Consider the following 17,293-nt stretch of genomic DNA (forward strand, 5'->3'; position numbering starts at 1 on the left):
TCTGTACTGTAAGGTCTACTGTGGATATAACAGCCTGTTCAGATTTGCGGCGGCATGCAAGCAATAGTGCACAGCCGCTGTTCACATTCACTGTACATGATGATAATTCATAATTATCATGTTGAAGTGTGCCACATACATTTCAACAGTTCCTTTGCGCTCCAGGTGGGGGTGGGGGGATTATTATACGTGCCTCATGCAGGTCATACCGGCAGGCATTGCTGTGCCAGATCTATCTCGATGTTCCCTTGTATGCGCTCAAATCATTTCGCATCCTGTTTTGCCGCCATCGGAATATGTAAATTGTGGTCAGATGGTGCTGAGATTGTACATGGACTGCCGTCGTATAGGTGTCCCATCTCGACAGCACCCGGAGGGTTTTGAACATGTGCATCTCACTCGGCCGATTTTGACCAGCTGTGTGGACTCTCGCAGATTGCTGTCGGAACGTTTTCACACTGCAACTGGACACTTTTCGGATGTGCTTTGAATCATCATTCTGATGCCATTTGGCCTCATTCTGGCTTTTGTGTGAGGGGGGATTAGTTTCTGGCTGTGATAAACGGTGTGATTATTATTTTTATTTTTTAAAGAAAACACACCTTTCTAATCCACTAGTTCTTTGTGAGGTTTCAAGCTTTAATGGTAACACAGTGAGTTAGATGTAGAAAATCACATATTAAACAACAAAAAAAAAAAACAACTACTTCATAATAATGCTGATGCATTTTTCTGAAATGTCTAATAAACTGCTCACTGTTTGATCTGTGTTCATAGAGATGACTTTGAAACAAAAGCTCCTTCAGCAGAGACCATGTTCTTCGCTGTGCTGCTTGTAAAGTGTTGTGATTTTTTTTTTTTTTTTTTTTTCTGGGCAGACTGCTTCAATACATGCACTACATTGATGCCAAGCATCTATTCTGAGTTTCCCAGGGACACATTGCTGGTTTGCTTACAAGTTATAGTCCAAGTCCTTACTGTCACAAAAATAAGTATGGGTTTTTGCACACAGAACAGCGTGGTGCTTCACGGGAGCCTCTGAGATGCAGAACGAAGAATTTGTTAATCCCTAACAGGACTGTTTTAGGAATATTTTTCTTGTAGGATACAGCCTCTGTAGTCACAGATTATGTAAATAAGTTGCATATCTTGCATTACATAGCTTGTATTTTACATCGTGGGAAATGGGAAGATTGCTATAAATAGTGCTGTATAAGATATTTGTGCCTGCTGACAGAAATCTGTTTTCACCAGTGTGTCTGGCAGTATTTTAAGAAAATGCATCATGAAATGACTAATGCATTTCGGCATAATTTTGCACACTGGTTGCCTTCCACCGAGGATGCTCCCATTAACGTGTGATGTTCAGGCGTCAAAGGCTTGGTCAATGTACAATCTCAAAAGTGGCCCACACTGCAAGTTAAAAGATTTGACTCCTGAATCAGAGCTGATGGACCCAGCTGTGCTGTCTTAATTCAGCTTTTGTTGTTTTTATTTGTTACCGAGTGTAGATGGACAGCCAGTGAAGAGGAAGAAGGGTCCCGCTCCGAAGATGTTGGGTAATGAGGTGTGCAGCGTCTGTGGTGACAAGGCTTCTGGTTTTCACTACAATGTGCTGAGCTGCGAGGGTTGCAAGGGGTTCTTTCGACGCAGCGTCATCAAAACGGCACAGTACTCCTGCAAGAATAACGGCCGCTGCGAAATGGACATGTACATGCGGCGCAAGTGCCAGCAGTGTCGCCTGTGTAAATGCCGAGAGGCGGGCATGCTGGAGCAGTGTGAGTATTCATATGTCAAATGAGTCAGGCAGAGAAGGGGAAAAAAAAAGAGTATGCAGCAATTCTGAGAACGTGATTGTGCTCGATGATATTTTATACCTGTAGGTGTGCTATCCGAGGAGCAAATCAGACTGAAGAAGATGAAAAAGCAGCAAGAGGAAGAAACGGCCCGTATGGCCACAGTAGTTACGCCCACGCCACTACAGGAAGTGGCAACGCTGGATCCTGAGCAGCAGGAGATGATCGAGAAACTCGTGGCTATGCAGAAACAGTGCAACAAAAGATCTTTTCTTGACCGACCAAAAGTGACGGTAAGTGAACGGTAAAGAGATAGATTCTTTATTGTCATTTAACAAGTTCAATGAAGAGTACAGTGCAAGCCTTTTTCAGTGCAAATGTAGACCTGTGAATAAACATGCAGACTTAAAAGGTCAAAAGAAAATAAACACTTTTTTTAACAAAATAAAAAAGGTAAGTACAAAGCGCAAGTTAAATAAATTAGAAGTACCTTGTAGCAAAAAAAAAAATGTATATAAAAAGGTGAAAAGTAAGTACAAAAGTGTGGATATTTCACAGTGGCAGTGGATTTTGCACTTCAACAAATATTGCACCTACTTCATTGTGGCATGTGACATGGCTGTTTGGTTCAATGGCATTCATAGCTCTAACAGCAGTTGGGTAGAAACTGTTTTTCAGTCTTTTTGTTCTTGTTTTAATGACCCTGTACCATCTGCCTGACAGCAGTGGCTCAACCAGAGAGTTGCCAGGGTGGGATTTCAGGGATTAGGCACTAACGTTTTTAAGCATATTTTTTAAACCAGTCGATTATGGTGACCTTGGGGTCAATTTCAAGGTCAGTTAGATATTCAAGATATTGTCAATGCTGCTCTTTGTAGCACAATATCTCAAGAACCAGTTGACCATTTTCATTCATATTTAGTGTAAGTGTGTACTTGGGTGATCCCCCGGCACTTTGCATTTGTATTACTGATTTGTGGGTACTGGACCATGGACCAAACCTAGGATCATGATAGAAGTGACTAAATAAGAATTTTGGAGGACAAGGATTCAGAAAACCTAATTGCTGATGAATGGTAATGCTGCCATTTTGGATTTTTATTGCGTGTCGCTGAGGTCAGTGAGTTATGGGACATAGGCACCTGATCCATTCGGGTGTCTTTTCCTGACTAATCAGATCCAGATATTTGTAACAGTCTGTTATTATATATAAAATAAAAATAACAACCATGTATTCAATATTCCTTGGAATTTTGTATTTAATCAAGAATGGTGCTGTTATTTGTTAATTGTGTACCATGAAGTTGACCCACAAAGAAAAGTCAAGAAAGTGAAAAGTTTTTCAGAAGTTCACCAATTTTGGAAATCCAAGATGGCTGCAGTCGCAACCCTTGGAAAAAAAGAACACAATTTTTTTTTTTTTTATTCCCCATTTCATAGGCTTTCTACAAATGAATCATTTGCCAAATCTTCAAAACACAAAAAGAAAAACCTTGAAGAAATTGCACAAGGAATCTGATGAGGGAGTCCCTAAGAACCAGCATTGGGAACCACTGATTTATCTGATGGTTTGAGGAGCAGATGATCCCTTCAGTTAGATGGTGTTGTAGGTGTTTAATCTGAACTCCCCATTTGTTTTAAAGCCAATTAAATCAGTAATTTTGTTAGAAACAAGTCTGCATCGGCCTTGCAGCCGGTTGGTGCCCATGCTCATCCCTGGATTCTGTAGTGCAGCATAGATAAGTTTATGAAACTTGCTGGAAAGCAAGCAACTAATTTTGTGGTGGCCCAGATCTCGCCTCGGGGTCCAACACTGATCAAGCGAGACGCTGCTGTCAGTGCTACCATTCAGCAGCAGAAACGAGCGACCTTTTCACCTCAAATTCAGCGTTGCGCTAAAACACTGGTGAGCGAACCATGACCGTGCCATTTGAAAACCTTTACAAATTCTCTGTCATGCAGTTTATTTTTAAATTTATGATGGCTGTAAACTACCTCAATTTTTTACTTTTTTTTTTTTTTTTTTTTTGTCTACACCGCATGTCCCGTGTTTTCACACCACATTTAGACGAAGCTAACGGGTGTCAGATTTAACATAGCCGTGACATTTACATGCCAGCATGAGTTAGCAAGAATGATTTTAAAATTAGGCCTTTTTTAAGAGAGAGTGAGTATGACAGGTTTAACACAGCAAGTGACTGTATTCCATCAGGAATATGATTAATAACTGGCTAAAAAACAGCAAATATATATAAAATGTGCTCCTGCTAATGAACCAGGCATCTGTAATTCGATTCTTGATTGTCCAAGTTGGTTTGTTGGTTGGTTAGTTGGCAGCTACAGTTCACGCTAATTAACTCACAAGTTGCTTTTTGTGTGTCTGGTTTTTTGTCATTCCCACAGCCTTGGCCACAGAGTCAGGACTTGCAGAACAGGGAAGTGCGTCAGCAGCGGTTTGCCCACTTCACTGAGCTTGCGATCATGTCTGTTCAGGAGATTGTGGACTTTGCTAAGCAGCTTCCAGGTTTTCTGGAGCTCACAAGGGAGGACCAGATTGCTTTGCTAAAGACTTCAACGATTGAGGTTTGTCATCAATACTTTGAGGTTCTGTGGTTGTATCATGACCTGAAATGTACAACATTGGTGTCAAATTCTTAATCTTTTGAAAATGTTTTCAAGAGAAGGAACCTGTTCAGTGAAATATTTCAATTTTGGTGATTATCCAGATCTGGGGTTAAATTAACTTGTGTGTTTTCTTAGGATGATCTGTTGAATGTCTGTATTTCTGTACTCTTTTAATATTTAAATGTTAGTTTTGACTGAAGCATTGTGATAATTTTCACTTGAATTTAACGCTGTGCTTTTCTCAAAGAGCAGAACAGTTATACTCCATCTGCCACCACTAACTAGTTCCCAGACTGCATCCCCTTGATCCAGTGTCCTGCATATTAACCACCGGTTCCTTCTTGTACCAGTTTTGAATTGGATTAACATTCGTACTTCAGCTAATTGGCTGTGAGACAAACACTAAGTATAATGCTTCAGAACTCTCATTAACATTTATGGTTTTGAATTTATATATGTATATAAGTGGGGTTATTGATATGGAACACTTCGTACAGCCTGCTTGTAGAGTTATACAAAAATTATCAACTCTATCCTGCCATTCTAGAGTGATTATTTCAGAAATATATTTGATAATATGTGGTGAATCTATACTTTTAAAATTTGGTTGCACGTATGGTTGTACAGTTCATTGCATTGCAATCCCGATGTTAGACTCCACAATTATATGAACATGAAATGGTAGAATTAATAAAAAAAAAAGAAAAACTCTTCACACATGCTCTGTTCCACTGGTAATTAAAATGCAATTATTAAGTTTTCTTAATTTCTCATCGAATGCTGTGTTTCATGCATGTTTCATGAAGGAAGATCATTGTCGGCACAGAATTTTCTGCATGTAAAGGTCACTTGTACTTAACTAAAATATCATTCAAATCTGAAAGGTACATCCAGGTTTTGGAGCAACACATGCTGCCATCCAAGCAGTGGAAACAGTGATGCAATTGCGTATCGAATTACCGCGGGTGTATCATATCGTAGTGCTAGTGTTTTGCTACACCACAAATTCAGAGCGCTCTTTAACACAGCTGTGTATTAAATATATAAAAGTGTAAATCATATTCCTATAAAGGGTTCACTGGTCTGACCAAGTTTCTTAAAATATTGAGTAAAAAGCTGTCTGACATGTGAATGCAGTAATGGGAGCAGCAGAGTTTAAAAAAAAAAAAAAAATGTTTTACAGATTCTGTAAATGTAAATGATTGAACAGTTTTGATTGAAATGATTTGTGAACGTTTACTTTCAGGTTTTACCTTTTCAATTTGTAGATTTGAAAATGAAAATACTTCGTTAAACTCGTGATCAAATAAGATTGCTGTATTTTCTGGAGTATAAGTTGCACCTGTCAAAAATGTCTCTGGGGGGGGGACAAAACACAAGTTACACCGGAACATAGTAAGTTGCACCTTTTTCTAAGATCCTTAATTTGGGATTTTTGTTCATTGTTGCAGTGTACTTTTTTTTTATTAATGCCATGTATTCTTATATTGTTTTTAGTGCTTTCATTCATAGGAAAGCCCCATATAAATAATTATTACTATTATTAATAACAAACGCATGATGTTTCAGGGCCTCCAAAATTAAAAACAAATTGTGGCTTGTACTCCAGAAAATATCGTAATTGTGAAAAGAGCCAATGCCCAAAACTACTTTTTTAATGTACCGTTTACATTTTCATGTTTAAGGGTCATGTTAAGTGTCTCCAAAGTCCCAAATTCTGTGCGTACTTAGACATTCTTGTGCTGAAAATGCAATTTAAGCTTGACAGCTTGTTTGGGACTTCTTTAACATCGTAAGAACACATCATGCAGTAATACCATCAGTCAATGCTGTTTTGATACCTGCACAATATCAGAAATTGTTGACATTGCGTCCATTTTGTTTTGTATTAACCTGCTGCTCGTGTTGGTTTCCTCAGATTATGCTGCTGGAGACGTCTCGGCGGTACAACCCTGCCATCGAGAGCATTACGTTTCTAAAGGATTTTAGCTACAACAAAGAGGATTTTGCCAAAGCAGGTGACATGAGCTCACTTTTACCTGTCAAATGTGAACTGCTGATATAAATGCTCATTATCACGTTCACCAACAACCCGTATTCCAGCTGTTTTATGTTCTGTCTTGGCATAGAAAAAGTACCATTTCTTACTTTTCCGGTAATGGTAGCAGATTTATTTCTGGATAAAATATCTACTCTAAATGCCTTAAATGTATTCAAACTTAAATTTCACAATCCAGATATTCCAAGTGATGCATCTAACAAATGTTAAAATGAGAATCATTACGGAGTAACTCTTGAAAAGGCATTGAAAAAACAAAAAACCCCAATCCTGTGATTTTTTTTTTCATATAATTTGACATCAAATCACAATAAAAAAAACTGTTTTTATACAGTCAGTCATTTTACCAATAGTTTTTTTCACAATGAATACAAATCTCTGCAACATTTAAATTAAATAAAAAAAATGGAAAACACAAAGTAATGTACTTAATAGCTACTCACCCCTTCATTATATCAACTAATTCATCACTTTTAATGCCAAATGGCTGCAGAGGTCAGATTGGTGAAATGAAGAATCACCTCTTAAGGTGGTCTTTGACTGTAGAAAAGCTTAACGATATATCACTTGGCCAAAAATATTAGCCGTTATGAGCCTTTCATGAACAAATTAGTATCAGTATTATTTTTACCAAAATGTAAACTTTTGTTTTGCTGAATGCACAATACTTTGGCTGTTAGACATGGTGTCATTACAAAGTTTGTTCAGCAGAGGGGGCTCTGATTGCATTATTTTCAATTCTGTCAAGCATGGATGGGACCCCATCACCCCTTGGTCATATTAGCTTACAAGAGACAGAGGCTGCTGTTCATTTACAATCAGAGTGGGAGATTTGCAGCCACAACAGACAAGTTGTTGCGATGTGGGCAGCGAAGCAACACGGTGACTGCCAATCCAAGTGAAGGCAGCGTGTTGTAGATTGGCTGGTTATATTTGTAGTTATTGATAGCAAAGTTCATGTTTGAACTGTAAAACATCAAAACTCAATTCTGTTTGTGTGTCATGAGGGTTTGATAACAGTGTTGGATATTGTTATTTATTTATTTTCTTTAAACTCTTGGCTGTTGCATCTGGATTTCTTTTACTCTGGTACTGTATGATATCGTCTACAAGGTTAAAGCATAAATGTGAGCAAACACGCTGCTTAAAATATCAGTCATAAAAATCGGTCTGAGCTGTCACCTGCTTGTTTCTGGCTACATGGTGGAGTGACTCTCAGAAAGCACTGCTTTATGATTTAGACAAACCACTTAGATATCTGAACTTTTATAGAAAACAAAACGTTCTTACTTCCGTATTTGAAAAAAGTTTTACATTCATTTCCCTTGACTATGCAAAAATCACAAAATCCCAGACACACCTTTAATGTCTTATTTCTTTCTCTGTTTTTAAACTTTTGCTCTCCAGGTCTTCAGTTTGAGTTCATTAACCCCATCTTTGAGTTTTCAAAAGGAATGAATGACCTGCATTTGGATGAGGCTGAATATGCTCTTCTCATTGCCATTAACATCTTCTCTGCAGGTTAGACTTCATAAACTCTGTACTCAAGCCATGACAAACTTCATTGCAGAAAAGTTCATATTTAACAGTTAGAGGGCGCTATAAGCTGCAGGTATTTTAGCACCTTTATAGTTGCAGGTCTTTTTTTTTTTGCAAAGAAACATTGTACATTTTCCAGCATAAGTCTGTAACCCTGCAGATGAAAAGGTGTCTGTGTTTTGTGCAATGAACACATTTAGATCGACCAAATGTGCAGGATCACGATCTGGTGGAAAGGCTGCAACAACCTTACGTGGATGCACTGCGCTCGTACATCATGATAAAGAGACCAAATGTAAGTATGCAGCATTTTATGTAACCTGATTTCTGTCAACGAAACAAGCATGTCTGGTCTGTGGGGCAGGTTAGTCTCCTCCGACTGCATAAGCTTAAATTGTTACAAGAACAACCAAGTTTTCAATGAGCAACAAACATGACTGCTAAATATCAGCCAAATAAATCCTAAAATTAAAAATAATTATGTCCAGATATAATGATAATAATTCATCAAGCTTTGATATTAGTATTTAGACAGGTTTGGCAGCATTTGTACTTGTCCAGTGGCTGGGGGGCAAGCAGACTCAAACATGATGTCAAGATTAATTAGTTGAAATCTTGTTTAATTAATATTTAATTGTTAAATTTTTTTTTATGTGGTTGATCCATCATTCCGTCCAATAATGGTAATAATGTTACTTGCTGTCCTGACCAATCAGCCACTGACAAATAAATAAAAATTTTACCAGCACAAATTAAACCTTCTAGCTTTAAATTTTAAAGGCAGAACTTCCAATAAGTTGTTTCCCCACATGCAGTGTGGTAGCATGTTTCGGTCGGCAACACGACCATTTCTTTTTATCAGAAAATGAATGCCCTGCTGGAGTGCGCATCTCCTAATTTATCAACCACAACAATCAAACCACCGCACAGAAAATTGAATGCCATGTTACATATTATCCATGTTGCCTGGCACGTTAGTACGCATGGCTTTCTTTGTGTGTGGTTTGCTGGAAGCGCGTCCCTGTAGAGTCCCTTGACATAGAATGTACTTCTGTGTTAATGTGTAGAAAATTAATAACCTGGCCACTTTAAACTCCTGAGTTTTTGCTTGTCTGATTCGGACAACGTAACGGAGATAAAATATGTAAGTGTGGAATTTTGAGGCTTTTTAGGTCGTCTTCTTACAGAAATGCTTCCAGGACAATGTATTCTAGTCGTTTTTAAATTTTCTTTCAGGATCACTTGATGTTCCCTCGCATGCTGATGAAGCTGGTGAGTCTTCGTACGCTAAGTAGCGTCCACTCGGAGCAGGTTTTTGCTCTTCGTCTCCAGGACAAGAAGCTTCCGCCGCTGCTCTCTGAAATTTGGGACGTCAACGAGTGACTGCAAACCTGGTGTCAGGCAGACTTTATGCAGCCTGAGACACGGCAGGAACATTGACTTCTTTTAGCATCAAGTTTGTTTTTTGTTTTGTGTTTTTGTTGGCTTCCGGCCTCCTTCGGAAACGGTCTCGTTACACAGACTGCTAGTTGGTTTCCTGCTCATAAGGCCAAGCATGAACACTTAGTCTCCTTTGAGCTTGGTTTCCTTTTGTGACGATATTTAATACCAGCATCCTGCTCTTTAGACAGTTATCTCTGATTTAATATGTCGTTATCGAGTTGAGATCAAGTCGTCCTTGAACAGTTACATCAGAAACATAATCACAACGCTGCGGCGGCTTCAGATTTCTTTGTAGAAATTCCAGCCGTGCACCGAATTGAAGTTTTTCTGCAGTCGTGCAATAGATGGACTGGGACGCCGAGTGGACGGTATCTGCTGGTTAAAATGGTCGAACATCTGGTGGCAACGTGCATTGTGATAAGGCAACTAGTAACTAGTGGCCCAGAAATCAGAAGTTTAGTGTAGTTACTCAGGTAAAGAAATGTGAAGTAGAACTCTGGGAATTCGAGATGTCTTTGATTTATTTTGATGAGTTTGCTTCAGAGTATTGGTCTTTTTTTTTAATGCCCAAAAGCATTGGTGTAAATTGTATATTTATTTTCACAAGAGAAACCTGTAGTGTGCACACAGGGAAATGATCCACAAGATTGTACAATCCCACAACAACGCACAAGAGTTTTGCGAGGACTGAGGGCAGTGTGACGGTGCCCCCAGTGACAGGAAATTATTTTTTGTTTGTTTTAAGCAGAGCAGCGGTCCTTGGAAAGAGGCGGCACTGAGTTGTCTGTAAATTCCATTTAAATTTGAAAAGCAAATCAAATTATACTTGGTAAGCATTTTTGGAACTTACCATGATTATTTAAAAAAAGCTGTTCTGAGAAAGTTACATCAAAATGATTGTAGAAAGACATTTTAAAAGAAAAAAACAACAAAGCTCTTGATATGCTAATAGTCATTACGTGCATGTGAAACAGTTTTGCTAATTTAATTACAAAATGGTACCGCTATTTTCATACATGGTATTTTGACTCCTGATTTGATCTGACATTTTAAAGGTGTGGGAGTTGTAAAAAGAAGAAAAAGAAAAAAAAAAAGTTTTGACTGATGTCGAGAATTTTGCAACATTTTATTTTTGATAAATTACTGTATGAATATCACTGATTGGGATAAATGTATGTTTGAGTATCCAGTGGAAAACTAACTTGATTTAAAGGTCTGAGATAGTCTGAGTGTGCTTTTTGACAGGAGATGAATAACTTTAACGAGTGTGGGAAGCAGCCTAGTGAACCAACTCACCACATGTCCACGAAGGCCAAGAATAACAGGAATGAGTGTCGTCTTTTTTTTTTTTTTTTTTAAGTAGTTGTATTAAATTTTCTAATATCTGGAGGGTTAACTGTCATTCCTTGTTTTCCGACGTTGTACAGCGTGAAGATAAAATGCTGCATAATTGATGATGATAGAATGTTACCATGGTGGAAGTTATTCCGCTTCGTAATCTCACTTTCAGTAGGCTCAGTTCAGTGTCACAAGGGCTGAAATTTGAACGCACCATCACGTTACTGTCAGCGGACACGGTGGTTCATAGAATCACTGTTGTACTGAAATATCCGGGGTCTCATTTATATGTTTATAAAACTGCAGGCCTCGTACTCACAAAAGCAGACAGTGGTGTGTGTGCCCAAAGACAATGTATGAAACCGCGTGGACCCGCATCTGGAAGCAACAGTTTTTAATCAATCTTACACTACCTGGAATTGTGTGCAGTGGATCAGCTTGATATTCTTCACTCTACATGCACACTTTCAACACTCATTGAAAACGTTTACTTATGGCAACGGAGAGGAAGTGCAAGAAAAGAACCTTTTCTGCCACAGAATTTGAGGCTCTGGGTCATGGGAGTGGATGAGTTTAACTGTCTCCGGGTCTCGTTCACGAGTGAGGGTAAATTGGAGCGTGAGATCAATAGAGTGATTGGGGCAGCATCTGATGTTTTATGGACGCTGTACCGGGCTGTCAGGGTGAAGAAGGAGCTGAGCCAGAAGGTGAAGCTTTCAATTTACCATTCGGTTTATGCTCCTTTCCTCACCTATGGTCATGAACTTTGGGTAGTGACTGAAAGAATAAGATCACAGATACAGCCCCAACTCCAATGAAGTTGGGACATTGTGTAAAATGTAAATAAAAACAGAATACGAATTGCAAATCCTCTTCAACCTATATTAATTGAATACACCACAAAGACAAGATATTTAATGTTCAAACTGATAAACTTTGTTTTTATTCAAATATTTGCTCATTTTGAAATGGATGCCTGCAACATGTTTCAAAAATGCTGGGACAGTGGTATGTTTACCGCTGTGTTACACCACCTTTCCTTCTAACAACACTCAGTGTTTGGGAACTGAGGACACTAATTGTTGAAGCTTTGTAGGTGGAATTTTTTCCCATTCTTGCTTGATGTACGACTTCAGTTGTTCAACAGTCCGGGGCCTCTGTCGTATTTTGCGCTTCATAATGCGCCACACATTTTCAATGGGCAACAGATCTGGACTGCAGGCAGGCCAGTCTAGTACTCGTACTCTCTTGCTACAAAGCTATGCTGTTGTAACGTGCAGAATGTGGCTTGGCATTGTCTTGCTGAAATAAGCAGGGATGTCCCTGAAAAAGACATTGCTTGGATGGCAGCATATGTTGCTCCAAAACCTGGATGTACGTTTCAGCATTCATGGTGCCATCACAGATGTGTAAGTTGCCCATGCCATGAGCACTAACACACCCCCATACCATCACAGATGCTGGCTGTTGAACTTTGCGCTGGTAACAATCTGGATAGTCTTTATCCTCTTTTGTCCGGAGGACATGACGTCCATGATTTCCAAAAACAATTTGCAATGTGGACTCATCAGACCACAGCACACTTTTCCACTTTGTGTCTGTCCATTTCATATGAGCCAGAGAACCCAGAGAAGGCAGCTGCGTTTCTGGATGTTGATGTATGGCTTTCACTTTGCATGGTAGAGTTTTAACTTGCGCTTGTAGATGTAGTGACGAACTGTGTTAACTGACAATGGTTTTCTGAAGTGTTCCTGAGCCCACGCGGTAAGATCCTTTACATAATGATGTCAGTTTTTAATGCAGTGCCGCCTGAGGGATCGAAGGTCACGGGCATTCAATGTTGGTTTTCTGCCTTGCTGCTTACATGTAGAAAGTTCTCCAGATTCTCTAAATCTTCTGATTTATATTATGGACTGTAGATGACGGCATTCCAAAATTCCTTGCAATTGAACGTTGAGAAACATTGTTTCTTAACGTGCTACCCCCGCGACCCGACTCCGGATAAAGTGAAAGAAAATGGATGGATGAACGTTGAGAAACATTGTTCTTAAACTGTTGGACTATTTTTTTTTTCACGCAGTTGTTCACAAAGTGGTGATCCTCGCCCCATCTTTGCTTGTGAACGTCTGAGCCTTTTGAGGTGCTCCTTTTATACCCAATCATGACCCTCACCTGTTTCTAATTCACCCGTTCACCTGTGGAATGTTCCAAACAGGTGTTCTTTGAGCATTCATCAGCTTTCCCAGTCTTTTGTTGCCACTATCCCAGCTTTTTTGAAATGTGTTGCAGGCATCCATTTCAAAATGAGCAAGTATTTGCACAAAAACAAAAAATGGTTATCAGTTTGTACATTAAATATCTTGTCTTTGTGGTGTATTCAATTGAATATAGGTTGAAGAGGATTTGCAAATCATTGTATTCTGTTTTTATTTACATTTCACACAACGTCCCAACTTCATTGGAATTGGGGTTGTACAAGCGGTGAAGAAGAGATTCCTCAGTTGGGTATTTGGGTTTACACTATCCAGGAGGGACTCTGAGTAGAGCCGCTGCTTCTTCACACTGAAAGGAGCCAGCTGCAGTGGTTTGGTCATCTGGTGACGATGGCTCCCCGGTCGTCTCTCTAAGGAGGTCTTCAAGGCATGTCCAACTGGGAGGAGGCCCTGGGGAAGACTTATGACACATTGGATGGATTATATTTCTCAGCTGGCATGGGAATGCCTCGGGAACCCCCTTGGAAGAGTTACAGGACTTGGTCGAGGACAGGGAAGGTGTGGGCTGAGCTGCTTGGTGTGCTGCCACCACGACCCAGACCCGGATAAGCAGTAGAAAATTAATGAAATGGAGGGAGGGCGCTTGTGGGCAAAGTGACAAAAAACATTGTTTGCTTCAGGGGGTGTAAAGATACACAAGTGCCGCGATTTGACACATAACGATACACAATTACAGCACTGTTCCCGTGAATTATGTCGGAAGTACAGCGTAGCAAACGCTTTAACTTTAAAGAAATTGGATTGTTATGCAAGAGGTCTTTATTTGTTCCTTGCAGTTGTTGACTGCATGTTATCATGATTCATATGTCAAGCAAAGTTTAAATCCAGGCTTTGTGATGATGATGATTCATGATGCATTCCTACACCCCTGGTTTGGTCGCAGCAGTGGGGTGGCGGGGAAAAAAATGGGAGTGGCAACAAGTTGCACATCCTGTTTATGCAATTTCAGTCTTTGTCCAAATGATGGCGATAATCCATTCATGTCGTCCACTAATATATTTGCCTTTCAACAGCTGTGGTGAGAGACGCCTCTGATGAAATAAGTGTAGTTTGCTTTAAGATATATTTTACAATTACAAAGTCCTTATGGAACAATTATAACTCACTATCCCAAATAAAACTGCTGATTTCATTTATTAGTATTTTTTTAATGATATGTGTGTAATTAAATGAAACTAAATTTACGAGTTATGACTTGATAGCACAAGGCGTTGTTCTGTGCAATACTGCCGTTCGTGTTTTTACTAGTCTTCAGTTTACCGTCTCCATCGCATGTGCAGTGTTCAGTAGGATTACTCTGAAATGTAATCACTTACGTTTCCGTATAGATATCCACATTCTGCCGTCAGGTTTATTTCTATAGATGGCAGCGTTTGCGTGGGAAGTGCCGTACGCCTCTTTCAGGTCCTGTTTTGTGCATATGCAAAGGTTATAAATGAGACCCCAGGGCTTTACCCCATCTAAGTTGTAGCTGTTTAGTTTTTTTTTGCAATTGAATGTGAATTTGCACTGCCAGTTAACGTCAACCAAACATTTTTCTAACAATGTATTTTCTTCTACACTTTTTTCTTCTTCTTTACTATTGAGGACTGTGGTTCGCAATCTTGGTCTTTCCCGATCCCTGATGTTATTGACTTTTCGCGCTGTTCTACCTGTAGCTAATTAGCTCAGCTGTGTTCAGCTAAGACTTGGGAGAAGCTAGAATTGGCTCTTCTGTTTTTGGTAGAGCAGGACGTCCTTGAAATCGAGGTAGACAACAGACGATGTGTACTTGAGTATAATACATTGGTCCAATAATGCAAATGTGGAATGAATTAATTTTGAAAGCACTTGATATTGATGAATAACTTTAATGATAATTTTTTTTTCTTGTCTGTATTGCATAACGGTTTTGGCTGAACTGTCTGTCCATTACAGAGTGTGGAGGTGTTTGAAGGCTTGATGTGTCGAATAATGCAGTACTTACTAATACGACTCTGCAAGAAAAAGGCTTATAGTGACGAGAAACCTCATGGGATGCTTTTGCTTTTTATTTCATTGATACAAACTGTTATTTTTTTCTTCAATTAATTAAAAATAGGGCAAGTCAGGCAATAGAAAAACAATTTAGCTCCTGCTGTGTGTGTCAGCATTTAGACTTAGAGTGAAAATTTGATTTAGGATGCTTTTACCAGATAAACAATGAGCAAAATCCAGTGAGTGCCACCTATTGATTAGTTGAGTGAATACTGACTCACCCCTCTTAAAGTGTTTTCTTTCTGTATTCTTTGATGGAACATTCCTTTTTTAAGCAGAAAGCATGAGAATTCTTGGGTAACTCCTGGATTATAACATTTATTTACTTTAACCTGTATTAAACCAGAAAAACCTCAAGATTAAAAGTCTGTCTTTCCTTTAGGGACTTGGCACAGACGGGCTGCATGAGTCACAACATTAACACGTTTAAAAAAAAAAGTACAATGTGATTTTTGGCAAATTTAACTTCTGGATTGTCTTTTGTACTTGCATATGTAATAGCTTGACACTGATTGGACTGCATTTATATAGTGCTTTGCCATCTGCATCAGACACTCAAAGCGTCAAATAATACCTCACATTCATCCCGATGTGAGGGTGCTGCCATACAAGGTGCCCACTATACACCGGGAGCAACTAGGGAATTAAGGACCTTGCCCAAGGGCCCTTAGTGATTTTCCCATCAGGCTGGGATTTGAACGGAGGATCTTCTGGTCTCAAGCCCAATGCTATAACCACCAGACCATCATTGGTGGAAATAAGCACTAGAGTAATCCATACAATGTTGCCATAAAACAATGACCTATTATAAATCTTTGCTACAACACAGTTATGACAAACATTTACAGTTACTGCGGACACCAAGTAGCATTGGCCCCATTTGTTGAGGACCTGAATGGAGTCCGTTGTGTGTACGGCATTGAACACCCACCAAACGAGAGAGAGCCAACCTCAAAGCCTGTTGCACACATTTTAAAGTAAAGGCGTACATCTTTGAAACCATATCCGTTTAGGAGAAAGATGATGATGCAGAACAGAAGGGTCGTCTTGAGTTTAGAAGGACCCAACCCCCTTTAGTTTTTGGACTCTTGGACAGCAAGTCATGAGCTGATTGTGGATGTGGATCTAAAGCTATATGTATTGGCTTATCATGAAAAGAACTCGTACAACTTGGAGATAACGCCAGTCGCTTTAATTCTTAACAGTTTAAAAGGGACTGGCAGTCAGTGAATCATGCCAAAATTAGGCTAATGTAACTTTTGTGCATTAAAACCAGTTAAAATTCGAGCTGCAGCCTTGTGAACAAACTAGAGATGTAAGCGTACCGCAATGCTCCTAATATAAAATGGTACCTCCTCCCAGGAATTCCAGAAAAAAATAAAAGGGCTGTCTTGTATTCAGGGTCCAGATTTCATATATATACAAAAGAGTAGGTGATGCCAAATATCTGAAACAAGTGTGTCCCTCAGGATGATAACATCGCTATTTTGATGTGCACAAAGCAGTTCCTGTTGACCCCTCACAATTTTATTTCAACAATTTACATTTTTCTGTTTTGCTGCACAAACTGCATCAGGAGATTTTTATTTTTTTTTTTTCCCTTTGTAAAGACAGCAGTAGAATCACACCATACTGTGCTTTTTATTTCTACTTTTTTTAAATATACATACCTCAGACTGGACTCTGCAAAGGACTTCTGGTTTGTGGACATTGCAGGACAGCTCATTCTGTTTTTCTGCTAATGAAAACATAAAAAACAAACAAAAAAAACTTAATCTCCATAGCTTTCCTTGTTTAGGCAGGGGTGGTGGTGGCTACCAAGTGGTTAGTGCACTTGGTTTCAGTGCAGGTTCCTGTGCAAGGTTCCTGGTTCAAACCCCACCCCTGCCACATCTCTATGTAATGTGGAGTTGCATCAGGAAAAGGCATCTGGTGTAAAACTTGTCCAGATCCACCTCAGATTTGCTGTGGCAACCCTGAGTAAAAACAAGGGAGCAGCCAAAGGGACTTATTTATAGTTTCTTTCCTTGTCTCTTAATGGGAAACGCTGATGCTCTGGAGGATTTACATGTGGGGAAAACTTAGCGTACACAGGTGATCTTACACTATTATTAGTGAGCATACACAAAGTCCTGCCTTTATTTATATATATATATATACTCAACAAAAATATAAACGCAACACTTTTGGTTTTGCTCCCATTT

General features: G+C 39.3%; 1 protein-coding gene across 1 annotated transcript in view; it reads left to right on the top strand.

The window, feature by feature from the left end:
- The window catches only part of nr1h3 (nuclear receptor subfamily 1, group H, member 3), a 33,649-nt gene extending 23,029 nt beyond the window's left edge, over positions 1 to 10,620 (top strand). The window contains exons 5-11 of the mRNA XM_034183658.1: positions 1,512 to 1,778; positions 1,884 to 2,089; positions 4,200 to 4,379; positions 6,340 to 6,439; positions 7,888 to 8,001; positions 8,220 to 8,314; positions 9,256 to 10,620. Coding sequence (XP_034039549.1) covers positions 1,512 to 1,778; positions 1,884 to 2,089; positions 4,200 to 4,379; positions 6,340 to 6,439; positions 7,888 to 8,001; positions 8,220 to 8,314; positions 9,256 to 9,402 — 1,109 coding nt within the window. The 3' untranslated portion in view covers positions 9,403 to 10,620. The remainder of the gene's footprint in view (positions 1 to 1,511; positions 1,779 to 1,883; positions 2,090 to 4,199; positions 4,380 to 6,339; positions 6,440 to 7,887; positions 8,002 to 8,219; positions 8,315 to 9,255) is intronic.
- Positions 10,621 to 17,293: the final 6,673 nt, after the last annotated feature.

This window comes from Thalassophryne amazonica, chromosome 2, assembly GCF_902500255.1.
Source record: "Thalassophryne amazonica chromosome 2, fThaAma1.1, whole genome shotgun sequence".
Lineage (NCBI taxonomy): Eukaryota > Metazoa > Chordata > Actinopteri > Batrachoidiformes > Batrachoididae > Thalassophryne > Thalassophryne amazonica.